General features: G+C 32.7%; 2 protein-coding genes and 1 pseudogene across 2 annotated transcripts; all 3 read left to right on the forward strand.

Moving 5' to 3' along the window:
* Positions 1-216: 216 nt before the first annotated feature.
* LOC130946926 (putative germin-like protein 9-2) lies at positions 217-993 on the forward strand. Its single transcript, XM_057875825.1, has one exon. The coding sequence runs from the start codon at positions 222-224 to the stop codon at positions 852-854; it is 633 nt and encodes a 210-aa protein (XP_057731808.1). The 5' UTR covers positions 217-221; the 3' UTR covers positions 855-993.
* A 4,076-nt stretch (positions 994-5,069) lies between these two features.
* Positions 5,070-11,002, forward strand: LOC130945783 (uncharacterized). Its single transcript, XM_057874485.1, has 5 exons — positions 5,070-5,148; positions 5,243-5,300; positions 6,115-6,241; positions 10,515-10,583; positions 10,808-11,002. The coding sequence occupies exons 1-5, from the start codon at positions 5,070-5,072 to the stop codon at positions 11,000-11,002; spliced, it is 528 nt and encodes a 175-aa protein (XP_057730468.1).
* A 4,007-nt stretch (positions 11,003-15,009) lies between these two features.
* Positions 15,010-18,121, forward strand: LOC130945784 (lysophospholipid acyltransferase 1-like; annotated as a pseudogene).
* The last annotated feature ends 3,274 nt before the right edge of the window (positions 18,122-21,395 follow it).

Genomic DNA, 21,395 nt, shown 5'->3' on the forward strand with positions numbered 1-21,395 from the left:
CATAATCCAAATTCAACAATTTTATAATAAGGAAACAATCCTACACATGCCACAACAAAAACAGCCGCATTATTGTGAATGGAATTTTACTTCGTAATCTTCAATTATTCATAGTCGTTGTTATCATACAGAAAAACTATGGATACAAACAAAATTACAAAACCATTATAAATAAGTGTTGATCACACCAAGCACTTCATCATCCAGTTATATATATAACAATGTTGTTCACTAGCTTCAAAATTGTTTCATTGATGGTTTGTGTATTTGCCATAGTGCAAACATCAATATGTGGTGATCCAGATATCCTTGGTGACTTCATAGCCCCGGCCGGTGTCCCTATTAACGGGAGCTTCTTCACCTTCACCGGCATGCGCGAATGGGTTGGACAAACCGGTTCGCCCTCATATTTTCAGTATTTGAGGGCAAGCAAGGATGAATTCCCAGCCTTGGATGGGCTGAGTGTGTCCACCATTCTCCTTGGATTCCGTCCGGGGGACGTTAGCCCCCCGCACGTGCACCCTCGCGCGTCGGAGCTGCTCCTTGTTGTTCAAGGGAATCTTCTAGTTGGATTTGTAGACACAAATAACAAACTTTACACTAGTAGACTTCAAACTGGGGACATGTTTGTGTTCCCAAAAGGACTTATCCACTTTCAACTAAATGAAGATACCGAAAACCCTGCTTTCTCTATTTCTTCTTTGGGTAGTGCTAGTCCTGGCCTTATATTAGTTCCCAATAACTTATTTAACACCTCTGCTACCATTGATGACAGAGTTATGGCTTTGTCCTTTAAGACTAATGTTTCCACCATCCATTTATTGGAGAAAGCTCTATCAACCCCTTACAACTAAATGATGGATGGAATTTTGTAGCCTCCTCTGCCTCTTGTTACTTGTGCTTCAAGTTACCTTTCACTTCTAATGTTTTTTTTTTTCTTTTCTTTAATTCTCCTTGTGTTATAGTTCAATAAGAAGAGTGTTGTTCTTTAAAAGGGTTGAAAGATTGTTTGATCAACCTATTTGGAATGACCTGCTGAAATAAAATGCAAGAATTCATATATTTTAATTCATATTCATTATATATGATTTGAAAGGTAGGTAGATAGATAAAAAACATGTTATGTGATATCATCTTTTGGCATTAGGTAGATTAAAAAACATATATATTATGTAATATCATCTTTTAGCTTTTAAGTTTCAATCCAATGAAAAAAAAAATTAAAACAAAAAGAGTTAATATTTAAAGTGGTTCTTAAACTTGTAATCGAACTTTAAGGTTGTCCCTAAACTTATATTGGCCCCAATATTGTCCCTGAATTTAACAAAAGTGACTCACGATAGTCCCTGAAGCATTTTTCGGTAACGGAAAGATGACTTGGATTGACGGAAGTCACACCGGACTTCCAAAACGATGTTGTTTTTTATTTGTTGCCCAAATAGCATAGAAACGCCAATTTGTTAATGTTTCTCCCAAATCGGTTGCTCCATCCACTCTCTCTCTTTTTCTATCTCCTTCCTCCTCCTTTTCTCATATCTCTTCTCTCGCTCTCCCTGTAAGTGCCGTAAACCCTAAACCCTTTTCTTCTTTTTTCATCTTTTAATTTCCCTAAATTTTACAGTTTTATTCATGTATCGCCTAAGCTCTCTAGTTCACTTGGAACCTTGCCATTGTTTCTGACCTTATAGCGCTTCTTGATCAATTGGGTCGTTCTGAGGAAGCTGAAGTTCTGGTCTTTGAGGCCACTTCCAAGCTCCAATCTTGAAATAGAGAGCTTGCTCTTTTCTACTGTAAGTTGCTTGAGTCACACTCCAAGTGAGGCTCACAGAAAGGTTTTGCCATTTTGATATTGCTTACTGTTACCTGAACCAGCTTCTTCGTAGTTCTCCCTCTGTTTACATAAAATGCAGGATTTTTGATATATGGTTAGTGATTTGTGTGCAATGGATAGGCCTCGTGAAGCCGAGAATTTGAGAGGTAATGGTGGAGGGATTGACCCTTCAGCTTTTGAGTTGAAGTCCATTATGTATGGTTATGGGAGGTTGGAGTTGTTCCATGATTTCCAGAGAGTTGTGAATCAAATGAAGAGAGGTGGCTTTGAGATTGCACTACAAGAAAATAGAGCATTTGTAACAAAAAATTTGTATCAAATTTAAAATTGTTACAAATTATGTTTTTTTGTAACAATATTTAGTTATTGTTACAAAATAAGAATATTTTGTAACAACAAAAAAATTTGTTACAAAACATTTCAATATTTTGTAACGACGTGATTTTTTTATTACAAATTATGTTGGCTTTTGTATCGAATTGTTGTTTTGTTGCAAAATATTATAATATTTTGTAACAAAATATATATTTGTTTCAAAAACTCTAAATATTTTGTAACAAAAAATTAATTTGTCACAAAATACAATAATTTTGTAACAAGTTATTTATTTGTCACAAAATTCAAAGATTTTTTGTAACTAATAAAAAATTTTATTTCAACATATTAAATATAAGAATTCAAATTTTTAAAAATTAACATAATGAATAATTTATAATTTATTATATTTATTTAAGATTTTATATTCAAAAATTTATTTTACTAAAAATATTAAAGTCAAATTAACGATACTTTGAGTTTAAAATTATTTCAAAAATTAAATAATAAGTCATTTATAATTTATTATATTTATTCAAAATAAATTTTTCGATATTTTTTAATACATACTTTAAGTTTTATGAATAAAAATTAATTTAATTATCTCCAATTTTATCTTATTTAAAAATAATTTATAAATTAATAATAAAATTATATTTTAAGAATAATTAATTTAATTATCTCTAATTCTTAAAATTAGAATATTTATTTAAAAATAATTTGAGAATTTATAATTAAATAATATTTTTATATAATTATTATTAAAGATCTTATTATTAGTTATTTCATATAATTTGAAATTAAAATTCAGTAATGAAAGCAATGTATAATTTAATTTAAGACATTTTTTAATTTAAATTATATTTTGTAAAATGTGATTAGTATGTTTATTTTATAATTTAAATTAAAAATAATTATTTGAGTATATTGATTTATTGATAAATAAAATTTTATACTTTTTAAAAATAATCTTTACAATATCATATTTAAATTTTAAATTATTATTTTATTTTAAATATTTTATAAAATTATTATGAAAATTTCTAATTCTAACCCTAATACACAAAATCCCTAATTTGTGCCCTAAATCCATTAACACACGCATACTCAAAGACAAAGAAGGAGAAGGAAGAAATCAGAAGAACGGAGAAGAGGAAGGAAGGGAGGGCAAAGAGCGCGAGGGAAACGAGGGAGGAAGGGGGCCGCCTTCGTCGCGGCCAAGCCGCCGTGGTTGAGGTCGCCGCCGTCTCTGTTGAGTTCCACCATAGAGAAGGCAACGGTGCGCGAGAGAAAGAGAGACAGAGGAAGGAGACGCGACGAAGAGAGGAGGAGAAGGCCATTTCGTTTGCCACTGAAGCCTCCAATGCCACCGCTACCACCGGAGACCTCGTCCCAGCCGCGAAGAAGAAGAGGAGGGGTGTTCTTTGCGCCTTCACCGCTGCCCCGCATTGTCGCTGTCAAGAAGTAGAACGAGACAGAGAGACACGCGAAGAAGAATGACGGAGGCCACCACCGCTGCTACTATCGTTGCTGGGCTCGCCGGAAGCTGCCGTGACCACCACTGAGCTCCGCGCTGTCTATGAAGTCACTGATGGAGGTGTCTTTGCTGGCTCTTCGGTTTAGGTCCTTCGCTTCTTTAACATTCTTTGCCATTTTTTTTCATACTAAATTACTCCTATGCATTGAATAGTTCAAGTGAATTTTCAAATTGACCACGAACTCGAAATTCTTTTAAAAGAAGAGCCTCTTTTGCATGCTCTCACAAGGTTGAAGATTTCTTTTTACCTATGTGCCTAATTTGATTTATTTTATTCATGCCTAACTTACCTTAAGTCACATAGGGCATGAATTTTTCAAGTCTTGTCTCAACCTTGTGACTTTTATGCTTCATTGGAATTTGATGTTTGAATTTTCTTTGGCTTACATGTTTCTTTATGTTTCTAACTTAGTCAACACCAAATTGTTTTAATTTATGCCACTTACTTGTGATTGATATTTACTTGATTATGTGCTCTACACATACATGTGTATCACTTGTTTTGGCATTTTGAATTGTTGAGAAGTGCATACAAACTTGCTTGTTTTGAAAATTTAGAAACTTTTTGAACTTAAGGAACTTTTGACTATGCACCTAACTTTTTGTTTTGGTTTTTCTTATTTACAGGAGTGCTGAAATGGTGACCACATGCTACCTTGAGGGCTCAAGAATATTTTGATTCATAGAGACACTAATCTATGTTAAAACTTTTAACTTTTGGTTCAATGTATCACTAATGTTATTTTGTTTTAAAACAATTTTAGCTAAATGAGGCATGTTTGAATTATGTATGTTTACATATTATATAAATGTAGACTTGCTTAGTAAAATAGTTAAATATTAGTTAATTAAAAAATAATTTAGTAAATTATGCATGCAATTTGTATTAAAAAAATTGTTACAAAATAATTATTTTACTTTTGTAACTAAAGAAAAAAAATGTTACAAAATCAAGTTACATTTTGTAATAAAATTTTATGATAGAAAAAAATAGATTGTCACCAAAAATACCTTGAAGATCAAAATTTGTTACCACTTTTGTATTGACTTCTAGTTTTTTGTATCAGAAAAATTTGTTACAAAATATCACTTTGAATTGTAACAGTTCCGTTTTTTGTTACAAAAATTTTTTGTAATGGGACATACTACAACGGCCCCTTTTTTTGTTACAAAATTTCGATTTTTTGTAACAATTTTTTTCTTACAAATATTATTTTTTCTTGTAGTCTTGATACTGTTTGCGCCAATATGATTCTTTCAATTTTTGGCACTCATGGTGAGCACATGAAAATAATTTTCTGGCTTAAGAAGACGAGAAGCTCAAGCATCTCATTCTCAATCAGAACCTACAATTCTGTATCAAACTCTTGCCCAAAAATTACGAGAATGATGGCAGAACTAAATGAGTTGCCACTGTCGATTGAGAAGTTCAATGTTAGATTGGAAGGAGGGGAGCCTATGATAGGTAAGGAATTACTGGATTCTTGTGTGATTCATCGGAGGCTAAATTGGATTTGCATGGATGTCATTTGAGTTCATCCTATTTGATTATTAGTTAGCTTTGGTTGGAGAAGATGCGGTGGAGAAGAAGACGGAGAGCAGAGAAGAAGAAAGAAGGTGACTTCTAATGGTGGAACACAACTATCTGGAACTCAAATTAGAACTCAAATTGGGCATTAGGGTTATAAACCACTTTAGGGACTAAATTGAGTTAAATAGCTATAACAGTCACGTCATATAGTTGTTACCTATCCACCGTGGCATCTCTCCGCCCGTCATCATGCCGTTAAAGAATATTTTTTGAAAAATGTTTAAGGGACGACTGTGAGTCACTTTTATTAAATTCAGAGACAACATTGGGGCAATATAAGTTTAGGGATGACTTTAAGACTCGATTGCCAATATAAGTTCATGAACTACTTTAAGTATTAACTCTACAAAAATGTATAAACGTATTACGACATGTGACATTTATTTATTGAATGGAAAAACTCAACATGTGTTTGAATTCGTTGCATGAGTTTCCTTAAACAAGATTATAGTTTTTTCCAATATTATTTATTTTAAGAAGTAAAGAAAATTATGTTGAGATGTGTAAATGAAAAATTATTGCGCTCTAAAGACTTTTTTTTCTTTTTTGGAATTATAAAAAGAATGTGTTAAATGAAAATTGCAACTTTTCAAACAATAAAAATGGTGATTTTACTTTGATTATTAATCTTTTTTCCTCAAATATGCAAAAAAAAAAATTATAAGATAAATCTATTTTAACAAATTAATTTGTGCCCAAATGAAACTCTGTTTATGCTACATCTACAGTACATAATTAGTTCCAAACCCGAAGGGTTGTCAGACTTTTGACGGTCAACATAAAAACTTATTAGTCAAATCTTTATGACATGGATTAAAGATGTTATTGCACTAAAACTAGGTTGTTTCCTGGAAGCAACGCGCTGTATGGCTCACGTACAGTGTCAAATGAGCAAGAGCTGTTGTATCAGTGCCCGGGTGTATTGTTAAATGAGCACAGATTCCCGCGTTTTCGTGAACAGACGAGGGTAAATAAGCTAGTTTAAAAAGAAAAAGGTAAAGGTAAAGGTCAGAGCGACAGAATGTTGAGATTTAGGATATGCCCTAACGGAAAAATTCATGGGGGTGGTAGATACCATGAGAAGGAGAAAAATTAACATCATGTGCCTACAAAAAAACAAAATGGGTCGGCGCGAAGGCTAGCAGTTGGATACCTTCGGATTCAAATTTTGGTATACATGAAAGGTGAATAATAGGAATGGGGTAGGTATTTTCGTGGATAAGCAGTGGAAGAAGGACGTAGTGGATGTCAAGAGGGTGGGTGATTGAATCATCTCTATCAAACTTATGGTGGAAAGAGATACTTTTCATGTGATTAGCACCTATGCAGCGCAAGTGGTTTGGATGAGCAACACAAGATAAGGTTTTGGGAGGATCTAGAGAGTTTAGTTCAAGACATACCTTCGGAAAATAAGATTTTCTTAGGAGGAGATTTAAATGGCCATGTTGGAAGAGAAGTGACTAGAAATGGAAGTATTCACTGAATCCATGGTTTCGGGATAGTCAATATTGAGGGTAAAATTATTTAAGACTTTTCCTCAACCTTTGACCTTCTCATCGCAAATATATGTTTTAAAAAGAGAGACGGACATCTTATAACCTATAGGAGTGGCATGACAAGCTCTCAAATGGACTTCTTCTTGTTGAGGAGAGTCGACCGAAAATTTTGCATTAATTGTAAAATTATTCTTGGAGAGAGTTTAACAACACAACATAGGATGCTCGTCATGGATTTTTGTGTTCAGCAAAAGTTGAGGAAAATACATCATACAAAAAACCCAATGATGGGGTGGTGGCGAATAAAAGGTGAGGAACAAAGAAGCTTCCTAAGACGGGTAGGAGAAAAGGCAAAGTGGAAAGGGAATGAAAGCACGGAGGAGATGTAAAGGGAGATGGCAGAAGTTATTAGAAGAACAGCAAAAAAAGTTTTGGTGAATCTAGAGGGATAGGACTAAGAGACAAGAAGTCCTGGTGGTGGAATACGAGTGTACAAAAAAAGATAAAGGCTAAAAGAAAGTGCTTTAAAGATTGATTTTTGTGCCACAATGCAGTTAATTAGAAAAAATATAAGGCGGCTAAGAAGGAGATAAAAGTGGTTGTAAGCGAAGCAAGAATAAGAGCATATGATGGTCTCTACCAGTCTTTAGGCACGAAGGAAGGAGAAAAATGTATATATAGAATTGCAAAAAGCCGTGAAAGAAGAACAAGATACTTGGATCAGGTTAACTGCATAAAGGATAAAGATGAAGAGGTTTTGGCTCAAGATGAGAAGATCAATGAAAGGTGGAAGACCTACTTCTACGAATTATTTAATGAAGGACAGAAGACTCTTTCGAGTCTTGGTCGGTTATGCATGAGGAAAGAATATCAAAACTTCGACTACTATCCAAGGATTCGAGATTTCGGAGTAAAAAAAAGGCTCTAAAGCTGATGAAAAATGGCAGGGCAGTAGGACCCGATAATATTTCAATTGAAGTTTGGAAGGACCTTGGAGAGAAAGGCATCAGTTAGTCAATCAAGTTTTTTAATGAGATTTTAAGGTCAAAGAAAATGTTAGATGAGTGGAAAAAGAGCACCTTTGTACCTATCTACAAGAATAAGGAAAATATACAGAATTTCGAAAACTATAGAAGGATCAAGCTCATGAACCATACCATGAAGTTTGGAAAATGGTGATAGAATGGATGCTGAGCAAGAGACACAAGTAACAGAGAACCAATTTGATTTTATGGTAGACATATCTACTATTGAAGCTATATACCTATTAAGAAGGATGATGGAGAGGTATCGTAGTAATAAAAGGGATCTACGTATGGTGTTTATTGATTTAGAAAAAAGCGTATGATAGGGTGCCAAGGGAGGTCTTATGGAAGGTTTTGGAAAGGAAGAGAGTAAAGATTGCATATATTTGTGCAATTGAAGACATGTATGATGGAGTTACAACTAGTGTGAAGACTCAAGGTGGTGTGATGGAGAAATTTCCTATTGGTATAAGATTACACCAGGGATCATCCTTAAGTTTATACCTTTTTATATTAGTCTTGGAAGTACTCACAGAACATATCCAAGAGTCTGTGATATGGTGCATGCTTTTTGCCGATGATATCGTCCTTATGGAAGAGTCAAGAGAAGACCTAAATAAGAAGTTGGATTTATAGAGAAAAGCTCTAGAAGTGTATAGCATGTGCATAAGCCATAGAAATACGGAATATATGGAATGTAAGTTCGGCTGGCAAAGAAAAACCCTAATGTAAAGCTGAAGATTGGAGAAAAACATCCTACGAAAAGTTAAAAGTTTTAAGTATCTTGGGTGCATCATACAGGATAATGGAGAGATTGAATAAGATGTAAATTATAGGATCTAAGCCGGTTGGTCAAAATGATAGAGTGCGTCTGGTTTTATATGTGACAAAAAAGTGCATTTAAAACTTAAAGATAAATTCTATCGCATTGCTATCAGACCGGCTATGCTTTATGGTACAGAGTGTTGGGCGGCCAAAGGAGAGCACGAACATAAGTTAAGTGTGGCAGAGATGAAGATGTTGAGATGGATGAGTGGTCATACGCAATTTGGATAGAATAAGGAATGAAGATATAAGAGAGAGAGAGAGTTGGAGTAGACCTATTATAGAAAAGATGGTAGAATCGCGTCTCAGGTGGTTTAGACATGTGAGAAGAAGACCGACAGAGCACCCAGTCAGGAGGGTGGATAAAATGGAAGATAGACAAGGGGTGTGAAAGACAAAGGAAGACCTAGAAAAACCATTTATGAGGTGGTCAAACGAGATCTACATATAAACTGTCTCTCTGACCCCATCTAGTGGGACAAGATTTTGTTTTTTTTTTTTTTTTGGTAATTTGTTCCCAAATGAACATTGAAAAAAGGTTCTAATGTGATAATGCCACATAACAAGCAACCAAAATTATTTATCAAGTGACTAACTAATAAACTAACCCAAAAAACTAGTTATGAAGGTTAGTAAAGAATTCGACGATCCCATAACTTTTGGACTATTAAATGGTCTTAGTAATAAAATATATTTTTTAAGTTTTTTAATAATTACTAAATAGTCTTTATTTAATTTTAATTACAAATTAATCCTTTATATATATATTATTTAATTATAAAATCTACCCTCTATTTTATAAATTATTATTTTATTATTCATTTATCATGTTTATTAACACTTAGAAATAAAAATAACAACAAAATATATATTCCATTAATTGTGACCTCCAAAAAAATTTTGACAATGCGAATCAATGAGTTTTTTATCCTTTGATCCGTTATATGACAATATATGTTTTTTCAAAATTCAATCGATTGGAAGTGTAACCATAGAACCGGACCGAACCGGCCGGCTCGACTGAAAAATTATCGAATTAAACTTTCAACCAGTCCGGTCCAATCTTCGAACCACTTAAGGATAAGAATCGGTCAAAGCCGATAAAACCGGTCAAAACCGGTGAAATCCACCCAAAATTGGTAAAAATTGGTATAACCGAACCGTTCGAGAGAAAATTTTAAAATTGATGAAGTTGTGATTTGAATATGGGTCTTCTTTATGCCTACATGCTCTCCTTGCCACTAAATTATATTGTTCCTTATTATTTCAAATGCTAATTATTAATTATATAGTAAAAAGTAAAAATGTACAATAATTTTTTTAGACATTATATTAATTTTATACTCACTTATATTTAAATTAATTATATTTTTTATTATTCATAATTATTAATATAGATGTAATTAAATATGTATAAATAAAAAATATCAAATATTTTTATTAATTAAAATATAATTATTTTTGTATGATTATATGATATTTGTTAATATTATTTCTCAATAAATACATATAGTATATAACAATATAATAAATATAAACTAATTAGTTAATTATTAAAATAAAAAAACATTTACTTTAATATAAAAATAAAACTAAAAAAATTTTATTACAGAAAAATACTAGAATTTTATATACTTATTTAATATAACCCGATATTAGTGAAGATATATTTATTTTAAATTTTAATTTTAGATTTTTAACTATTTTTTATTTTTTATTTACGTAAGATCGGTTCAACCAGTAACTCATCGGTTAAATTAATGAACCAGTAAACCAGTAATCTAACCAGTTCAATTATCGGTTCGATTTTGACAATTATAAATGTAACACAATCGATTGAAACATTTGATAATTCTTAATTAATTAATATATTTGGTCTTTTGTTGTGTTTCAGTACCATTCAGATGTATGCAGAGGGAGCAAATGCGGGGTGCAGTTTCACCAAATCAACCAGGCTTATGATGTGAGTTTTCTTGCTGAGCTTATTGCTTTTGTAATGCATGAATTTAATATTGATAATGCTTATGACGGTGATGCTAAGTCAAAATATGACCTCTTTGGTATGATTGATTTGAATAAAAATGCTGAGATTGGAATTGCTAATTGCCATAACTTTCGTGGGCCACATAGGTTGTAGCAGAATTTCGGATCTAATTGGGGTTTCCATGTGACTTATGTGGAATGCAGGTTGTAATGTCCAATTTGAGAGGAGAATCCAATGAAATGGAAATGGAAATGTACGAAGCATGCGATGATGATGCAGGCATCGACGAAGCAATGAGGGGAATGAATGATCCAGATTGGGACCTGTGGGAAGAGTGGATGGGATGGGAAGGAGCAGGAATTCGTGATTATTCATCTCACATTAATCCTTACATTTGAAATTGTTTTGTAATTTCTCTCTTTTTTTTTTTTTGGAAAGTTTAATTTCAATTATGTATTTAGTTAAATGCTAAGGCCCTTCTTCCGCCTTCAAAAGTGGTTGGGGTTTGTGTAGATAGAGAGTGTAGAGCTCAAGTAGGTTAAAGGTAGTCTTGACCTCTGCATAATTTAAGCCTATGTTAACAAAACCAATCAAACTTGAAAAAGAATAAAATCTTAAAAAGCTTCAACACCCAATTGCAGTTTGATCATACTGAGTGTGATCTATATTATTATCTTTTTGTAAATAAATTCAAAAACATCAAAAAATAATAAAAAATTAACCTATAAAAGACTCATAATATTATGATCTTCCTCATTCATTTGTAGAGCAAACAAGAAGCAGACGTCATATATTTTTCTCCTCATTGGATAGCTTGTGGTAGGTGCTTTCTATATTTCCTCGCTAAGGAGTTCCCTCAATTATGACCAAGGAGGATTCTATTTTTTTTAATCTTGGTGATTGTGTTTGATACAGAGCATTTTGAAGAAACAATGGAGTTTACATCACCGTTTGGTCTATCAAATTGCATGAGATATTTTTCATCACCACAAAATGATTTATGTTACTATCTTGATTGTGGCTGGGAATATCAAGAACAAAGAATGATAGAATGCTTCCCAAGGCCACAAAATGATACATATCTTGACTTGTTATGAGATAAAAAGCAAAAATATCTCCTAAAGATATCTTAAAAGGCAGAAAGTTACACACAGTAAAAATGGGCTAAGATTCAACCCCCCTTTCTCTTAGCCACTGATTACCATCAACATTAAAAGAGCACTTGTTGGGAAGCAACCCAACCATTGTTTCCTTTTATTTTTAGTTGATTCTTAGTTTTCATTAATTTTCTATTTTAATTACTAAAATGATGCATATGTTTTGTTTCGAATTGAAAGCTTCTTGGTCTAAGCAGGGGATGATGGGTGAGCATCTTTTCCTTATTTTCTTGTTATTTTAGATATGAAATTAGTGAGTTTTATTGAGATTCAGGTGTTTGAAACCTGTTTGGGTATTATTTTGAGTCGTTCAATTGTTTTGATTATTTCAGGTGAAGTTTAAATCGGTTTTAGCAGAATTCGTTTACAAGAAAAGAGAAGAATTTAGAATCTGCTAAGCTAGCGCTAAACGCCATATCTGACGTTTACCGCCCAAGGGTTTTGGGACATGTGCAACCATTCTGCCAAGCTGGCACTAAACGCAGACCTGGGCGTTTAGCGCCATGTGCTTCGAGATTCGTGCCAAGCCTATGTCTTGTGGGACGCTAAAAGCCAAGTCTAACGTTTAGCGCCAGAAAGTTATATACGAAGAGGAACTCACTGCCACCAGGGGCGCTAATTGCTAAACCCGGTCTTTAGTGCCAGAAAGACAGAATTGAAATGAAAGTTACTGCCATCTGGGGCGCTAAACGCCGAATCTGGCATTTAATGCCAGTAACGCGGATCAACTTCACTTAAAGGATGCATCTTTAGTTGGATTTGGCTTTTAATTTGTTGAATTTTATTTTGTTTTAGTTAATTTTATTTACAAACAAAATCAATTAGATAATTTATTATTTCATTTTATTTTCAAATCAAATTAGGTTAGATATAATAATCTCACATGTCGGTTAAAATGCCAGAACCCGACACATCCAATAGCTAACCCGGATATTGTCTCTCTGTCGTGCATCTCTGTGAGGAATATAATAATCTCGACTTTATCAAAAGCCGGTCTAAGAGGGTAGTGCCCTTACACCTCTTGCTGGAGGTAGCGCTATCCAGGATACATGTCCCCCCACCTTTACAACCATAGAGAACCACAAAATAAGTAGGATTAATCACCATACTTGTTTTGGCATAATTCAGCTCAATGCGCAAGCGGGATTCACCACCGTCTTTCTTGCCACGTCCTTGCCAAGAGTAATCATCAGTGTAGTACGCAAGCGAGAATAACCCGGGCCCTTGCCAGCACAAGTATGCAAGCAGGAATAACCCTGGCCTTTGCTAGCACAAATATGATCAGACCACCACCAATCTTATCAGTATCCTTGACATTCCAACCCACAATCTTATTCAAACTTATCAATTCCATCCCTTAATTGTGCTCAAACTCATTTGCAAGCCTAAATACTAGTTAGCGAACCTTAAACAGGAGTTAAAAAGGTGAAAAAGTGAACTGGATAGGCAAAAACAGCTAAAATATCATTTTCTTAAAAAACATGACAGTCGTGCATACGCACGAGTTCTCCTTTTGCGCGTACGCGTAGAACGCGCACAAAAAATATTCAATTCTGTAATGCAAGTTATGTGTACACATGGGTCATGCTACGTATAACTTGGCTTTTGTGCGTACGCATGGTATGCACACGAAACTCTTTCAATTCTGTAACACCCCTCATGCGTACGCATGGGTCGTGCGTATGCAGGACCTCAATTTTCTGCAACTTCTGCAGAATTTATTTTTTAACCATAAACTTCAAACGTGTATAACTTTTTCGTTAAAAATAATTTTCCGTCTGTTCTTCGAACGTCATAAACTAAACAAATCCAATTTTCATTTAAGATAAGTTTCACAAAATTTAAAGATCTAAAGACCAAGTTATGGCCCATCAAAATTAATTAAGAATTGATTTTTACCAAAATTTCATAATTATGCATTTCTACCAATTCCTCTTTTAAATTCAGATTTCAAACCATCTTAAACCATTACTGCTCAGGCTTATATATCCTAATCATTCAACACTTAATTATACCACTTTCCAATCAATCACTCATTTTCAAAGATTTTTATCAATAATCAATATCAATGAAGGATAATAAAAGGATTATTTAGCCATTTAACAAAAATAATTAAAAAGATATATTTATCTTTTTATAACTATTAATGAAGATATTTTTTTATATATAGTAATATAATATTTTTAAAAAATAAACAAGAAATAAATGCTAATATGGATAAATATAATCTACATGACATTTTTATTTATTCACTTTTTATATCATGTATCAAAACGCAGTGGCGGATCCAAGGGGGCCTAAGGTGGCCATAGCCCCCCCCCCACCCCCCAATTTTTTTTTTTTTAAAAAGTTAGCACTATTAATTTATTATTATTATATAATTAATATATATATATATATATATATTATAGATTAAATATATTTTTATATGTTACATACTAAAAAAAATTTACAAGTTAGTAACTTAATATGTATAAATTATATTGTATATTATAAAAAAATAATAAAAGCGTATAAATATATAAATAATTAAAAAGTTATTGAAAAATATAAGTTTGGATTAATGTAAAAAGTAATAATTATAAAAAAAATTATTTTGACTTTTTCTATGACAACAGGAATAATTGAATAAATTTTTTAAACAATAAAAATTATTAAAATAATATTTTAAAATAAGATGAAAGACAAATTTTTAACAGATTACATGATTATATAAGTTAAAAAAGAGAATGTTTCAAAATTTACTTTCAGATGATAAATTGATAATTTTAGTTATATAAAATATCACAGACTAAATTTAAAAATACCAAAATCTTAAAATATGTATAGTTGAATGTTAATTCTTATATAATATAATTATTAATTTTGACCTATATACTATAATTTATATTTTGTTGATTTTTTATTATGTTATATTTTAATTTATTTTATATTTAATTTGCCCCTCTTATAAAATTTCTGGACGTATAAATTAGTAGTAATGGTAGCAAAGCAAACACCCAAAATTAAACTTTCATAAGAGTAAAAGATTAATTTTTTTTCCATAAAACACTTCCACATTTATTCACTACTTGTTAGCAAAACTCTTTCACAGAACCAACCCACACATTCAAAAATCATGTTTCAAAATCTAAGGTCGACCTCCTCCTTCTTCATTATCGTTATCATCATCATCTTCTCATTTCATCGCACATCACCAACCCAACCCAACCTATTGTAATTATTGCTAGAGATCAGAAGCCATGGCCATGGAGGTGGAGCTTGAACCCATGGCCGCTTCCATCGGTGTCACAGTCCCCGTGCTCCGTTTTCTCCTCTGCTTCGCGGCCACCGTTCCTCTCAGCTTCCTGTGGCGCATCGTCCCCGGCCGCTCCCTAAGCATCTATACTCCGCCGGCATCGGCGTCTTCCTCTCTTACATTTCCTTCGGGTTGTCTTCCAACATGCACTTCTTGGTCCTGATCATGATTGGTTACTCCTCCATGCTCCTCCTTTGCCCCCGATGTGGCATCCTCACCTTCTTCCTCGGATTCGGTTATCTCATTGGCTGGTACGCTACCTATGTATCCAAAAATATTTCTGCATCCATTCTATTATTATATGCACTTCCATAGTTATTAACGTACCAAAATTTCCACGTGACATATATTTCAGAATAGAAGGAGTGTACGACAAAGGTTGCGTTCATGCATTTCATTCCAATTTTTGGCTTTTAAAGTGAGAGGCAAAAAGGAAAAAAAAGATTTGACTGTTTGTTTGTTTGTTTGTTTGTGTAGCCATGTGTATTACATGAGTGGAGATGTATGGAAGGATGGTGGCATCGATGACACTGGTGAGGACTCGTTCATCGTTCATTTCTTCTTTTCTTTTCTTTTTTTAATTTTGTTAGTTTACGATTTTCTTACTGTGATTGAAGGCCATGTATAACTGAATGTATTTAATTTGTTTGTACAGTAAAAATATTTTACAAATATATCTAGTAAAGTATGATAGACTACATTATTACAAATAGAAAAATGTTAGATGATTAACATTTTTTTCTTGTATTTGCCTTGCATTTGAGTAATCATAACCAACTTTCTATTTTTTTTATAATGCTTACTGCGAACTTATTTGCTTGTTTCATTTATAAGGAAATCAAATAGTTTAATTAAATAAAATTAATTTTCTTAGGATTAATTTATATTATACTACTTAAGTAACAACTACCAATTAGTTCTCAACAATGACCAATACAGTAGCTGATGTACTATATGGTAGCTTTGCAGGTGTACCATGTTTCTGATATTGAAGGTGGTAATTCCGTTGTTTTGCTTACCTATATATACATATGGTTATGGTATTTATGTTGGTTGGTTGATTAGTTTATTGACTATTGTGTGTTACTACTAAGTAGGGGCCTTAATGGTGTTGACCCTGAAGATCATCTCTTGTTAGTTTAATTACAATGATGGATTGTTGAAAGAGGAAGAAGGTTTACGCGAAGCCCAACGGAAATATAGGTTGACAAAGTTACCTTCTCTGGTTGAGTACATTGGTTACTGTCTCTGCTGTAGGAGTCACTTTGCTGGTCCTGTCTTTGAAATGAAGGACAATCTTGATTGGATTGAAGGAAAGGGGGTAATTATGTTTGAATTCAAGTTATTGATTAACCAGAACTAACAAATTTAGTTACAATTTAGGACATTATCTTTAAATTATTTACACTTACATATACATAAGTATCAATTAACTACCTAAACTTGGGGAAAAGAAATGAAATTGTGGAAATTAGTTAACTTTCTTAAGTTAAAATTTGAATTTGAACTCTATAGAGTTAAACAAATTACTTATGAGGATAGTAGTGGAAGGAAGAATAGTACAAGAAACAAAACCGATGGCCTTGATTACTAGTAATAGAAATTAGTAACAGATAGTGATGATTTTAGTCCTAATCTTTTTTCCATTATTGTGCAGATTTGGAGCAAAGAAGCGAAAAAGCCATCACCATCACCATATGGAGCAACCATTCGGGCCCTTATCCAAGCTGGTTTCTGCATGGCCTTGTATTTGTACCTAGTCCCTTATTTTCCTCTGTCCAGGTTTACATAGCCTATATGCCAAGAATGGGCATTCTGGAAAAAGTTTGGTTACCAATATATGTCCGGCTTCACGGCACGTTGGAAGTATTATTTCATTTGGTCGGTTTCAGAAGCTTCTATTATCATCTCTGGTCTTGGTTTCAATGGTTGGGTGAATTCGTCTCCACCAAAGCCAAGATGGGATCGAGCGAAGAATGTGGATATTTTAGGTGTTGAGTTTGCAAAGAGTTCTGTTGTGATTCCAACTGTGTGGAATATTCAAGTCAGCACATGGCTTCGTCATTGTGAGTTTCTTATTATTGAGTTTTGCATTCTTTTTCTTCAAGTAGAACAAAGCCAATCTTTCAAAAGTTTGGCATGAAACTTGATTTAGGTAGGTCTTAGGCTTAGATCGCATAGTTACAACTTGCAAATTCTAAACATCATTAATTTTTTTCCTTCTCTTAGCCTGTAAGTCAAGCTAGATTCAGAATCTGAAATTGTGAAAATCTTATTATGCTATCGTTTGTGTTTCGCGCTAGATGTTTATGAGCGGCTTGTTCAGAGTGGTAAGAAACCCGGATTCTTTCAGTTACTTGCTACACAGACCATCAGTGCTATTTGGCATGTGAGTAAAACTTACACTGCATCTTGATTGATTTTTTCCCAGTTACTTGCATTGCAAGTTAAGTCCTTGTATTACAAAAAAGTGTTACCCTTAAAATTTGAAGGAATTTTTTTAATTTCTTGACAGAACTGCTTTGTTGTGCTGGTAAGTTGTATTGTTGAATCTGTGCTTTATAACATTCTGGCTTTATTATTGCAGGGGGTGTATCTGGATACATCATCTTCTTTGTTCACTCGGCGTTAATGATTGCTGGTTTAAGAGGTAATACATTAGAATAAGCTAGTATGCTTTTCTCTTGTTTTTTAACATGTCATGCTGTGTTTCTTTTGAAACAGCCATTTACAGATGGCAGCAAGCGATGGCCCCATCAATGGCAAACGCATTCGTGTTTTTGAATTTTGCTTATACACTTGTCGTTATAAATTACTCTAGCATCGGTTTCTTGGTTAGTTTCTCCCTCCCTCTCCAACCCTTCAGTGAATAGGTGCTAAACCTGCATGAAACTCTTGCCGCATTCGGACGTGTGTATTATATTGGAACTATTCTTCCCATTTTAATGATTCTTCTTGGTAAAGTAATCAAACCCAGGAGGCCTGCAAGATCCAAAGCTCAAAAAGAGCAATGGGGTAGACATTGCAATTCAATCTTCATGAAGTTTTTGATATGGGATTAGAATAGTGTAAGAGTCTGAGAGAATGCATTTCAATCTTCCATGGGTTCCTACCCTGGTTGGCATTCAATGTTTTGTAACATCTGCTTTTTATTCTTCACAATTTGGTATTTAATTGTATTTTTAAAAACTGTTATTGAAGAAAATAATGATTCAAACATCTTGAATTTCTATAATCTCTATGCTTTGTTAACTCCTGACTCCTTAGAAGTTAGAATTACTTCAAGGTGTTCTATTTTTCAAATCTCAGCTGCAGATAAAAACTTGAACTCTCGTATAACTTTTTGTAGTGCGAGGAACTCCGATCCATTGTAACATACCATAATTATGTCTACATCTATATGCATATGTAAACCTCACTTGAAAATTGTATTTAATGTAAAATGTAATGCATCATTACACAAGTAATAAGAGTACACCTATTCTCATTGTTGTTCATTAAACAATCATAATTATACACTTAATTTCTATTCCGTTAATTTTCCAATTGAGTACACCACTGAGGCGAACAAAAATAACGCTGAAAGATGCCAAAGACAAAAGAATCTCTAAAAATAAAAGATTAATTAAGTTTAATTGGACAAAAACCATCAAACATTAACTGATTATGTTTCTAATAGAAAACAGTGAGTTACTTGATAGAAGAGTTTAGACTTTAGAGTTTAGATGACAAATTTAATCCGTTAAAAATTATGTGACGTTATTAATTAAAATAATATTTGACATGTTAAAAATTAAAAAATTAGTCTATAGTATTTAATGTTGTAAATCACGTAGAAAAATAAAATTACACAAAAAGTGTAAAGACATTGAAACTTAAATTAGTTATAAATAAATATAAAAATCACTATTAACTTATAAATTTTTTAATGTGTCCTAAGAATATATTTTAAAAATATTATAAAAGATTTTTACTAAAAGTTATTAAAATATAATTGTTTTTATGAATTTTCAATGCATTAAATACATAAAAAAATTAAATAAATTTTATTATTATACAATTAAAATATATGCTTAATATAGTTAAATCCTTAACTTATTTATCATTCTCTAAAATTTGTAGGATAAAAAATATACGTGATTATATCCAACCGACATCGTGTATAATAACTGGACCGGTCAATGAATCGATAAGACAATTGGTTTACTGGTTTAATGATCCGACCGGAATTTAATTGGGATTCAACCGTTTTAATTAAATATTAAATAAAATTATTAAAAATTAATATATGTAATACTTAATCACTATCTAGTTGTTCTATCTTTATTAAGAGTAGTTAGTTGAATGGCTTCTAATTAGTACTCTTTTGATACTCTTACGTTGAATTATGAGAAGAACCTTACTTTGAATTATAAGAAGAACCTGGTGTCATGGGGTATTGAAATTATTATTCACCAATTAGAAGAGTACCAATTAGAAGCCATCCAACTAACTACTCTTAACAATCTTCAAAAATAAAAATTTCTAGTTAGTAATAACTACAATTTAGTAATTTACAAACACAAATTTACACAAATTAAATACAACCAATAATCAAATATTGAATGTTGAACAAATTTACAGAAAATTTCTAATCACATCAAGAAGCCAACAATACATGCATCAAAAAGTTCAAACCAAAAAATTTTGAATTACATTAGGCATCAAAAGTTCAAAAAACAAACTCAAGAAATCATAATCCCTACAATTAAACAATTAAATCAACAATCAACAAAATTAATAAGTACCACCAAAAGATAAAAAAATTTGAAAAGATAAAAAAATTAAAAAGATAAAAAAAATTGAAGAACAGAGCAGAGCAAAATTTTCAAATTCAACATACATCAAATTTATTCTCAAATTCAACATATAACAAATTTATTCAACATTTGATTAATCATATAAAAAACAAAATTAAAAAATTAAAAAACAGAAGAACCGAAGCCCATAACAAAAAATGAAAACAGCGAACAGAAGTCAGAAACCAGAACTTAACTGAAGAGAAGAGAAGAACTACCAGAAGCCAGAAAACAGCATGACCTAAACCCAGAAACCCAGAAGCCAGAAACCCAGAAACCCAGAAGCCAGATACCCAAAACCTGCGATGTGAGTGACAGTGGGAGTGGGAGTGTTCTTCACGGCGTCGGTTATCCGTCATATGCAGAAGCTCCAGCTTCGAGCTTATGGTTGAGAGTGGCAGTGGCAGTGGAGTATTCTTCGAAGATTTTGGGAGATTAGGGAGATTAGGGATTTAGGGTAAACTCAACTGGTAAAGTGGCTAGCTGCAAGTCGCGAGAGAGAGAAGGGAGAGAAGGGTTCAGTGATGACAAACGATGCGGGACTCTGGGGGCTGCGGTGGCTACTGGCTGGGTGACTGTGGGTGGCTAGGGTTCTTCCTCTTCTTTCAATCTCAAGCTTTCTTCAGTTTGACTGTTGAGAGATGAGACACCGAGAGGGGTGAGAGTGGGAGTGGGTTGGGGGTCTTGGGGGACGGGTAGCCATTTAGGTTTTTTTTTTTAAATAAAGTATAAAACGGCGTCGTTTTGATGGAGTATTCTAACCAAAAACCCGCTAAAAAACCGAACGGTTCTACCAGTTCATCGGTTAATTGTCGGTTCGACCAATTTTTTACTGATTTTTTATCAAACGATTTCTGACTTTATCCGGATCAGCTAAGTAATCGGTTTCCGGTTAATCCGGTTGAACCGGTCAGTCCGGTTCGATTTTTAGAACCATAATAATAAAGATGCAATGATTAAGATGGTGAGTCTCGAACACTTCATTTATATATATATATATATATATATATATATATATATATATATATATATATATATGTGTGTGTGTAAAAAACCAAATAAAATAAAAATAGTCTTTTTAAAGAACAGAATGTACCGAATTAGGCTTGAGTTAAATTATATAAAAACAATTAGTTAAGTAACTAATAAATCTAAAACCAAATAAGTATAGCAACCAGTACTATTTCTAATAATTTATTTCCACTATGTTACGTGTATACTAAAATTAGTTATCAAAGTCAATTACTAATATAAAATACATGTTGAAATAATACACATTGAAATAAATTAAAGCTACATATGTATTTATACATAAATACATTGGTAGCTGATTTTAATAGCTAATTTTAGTGTACAAATAGTATTTTTGGATTTATTTATATACTTTGTTGTTAGTGAAGTATCAGCTGAGAGGTGGATGCCGTGTATCCAAGAATCACGATGCTCAATGATGGAATACAACAACTAACTTGAACTTTTAAAGTGAGTATGAGAGAAT

Source organism: Arachis stenosperma, chromosome 8 (genome assembly GCF_014773155.1).
Source record: "Arachis stenosperma cultivar V10309 chromosome 8, arast.V10309.gnm1.PFL2, whole genome shotgun sequence".
Lineage (NCBI taxonomy): Eukaryota > Viridiplantae > Streptophyta > Magnoliopsida > Fabales > Fabaceae > Arachis > Arachis stenosperma.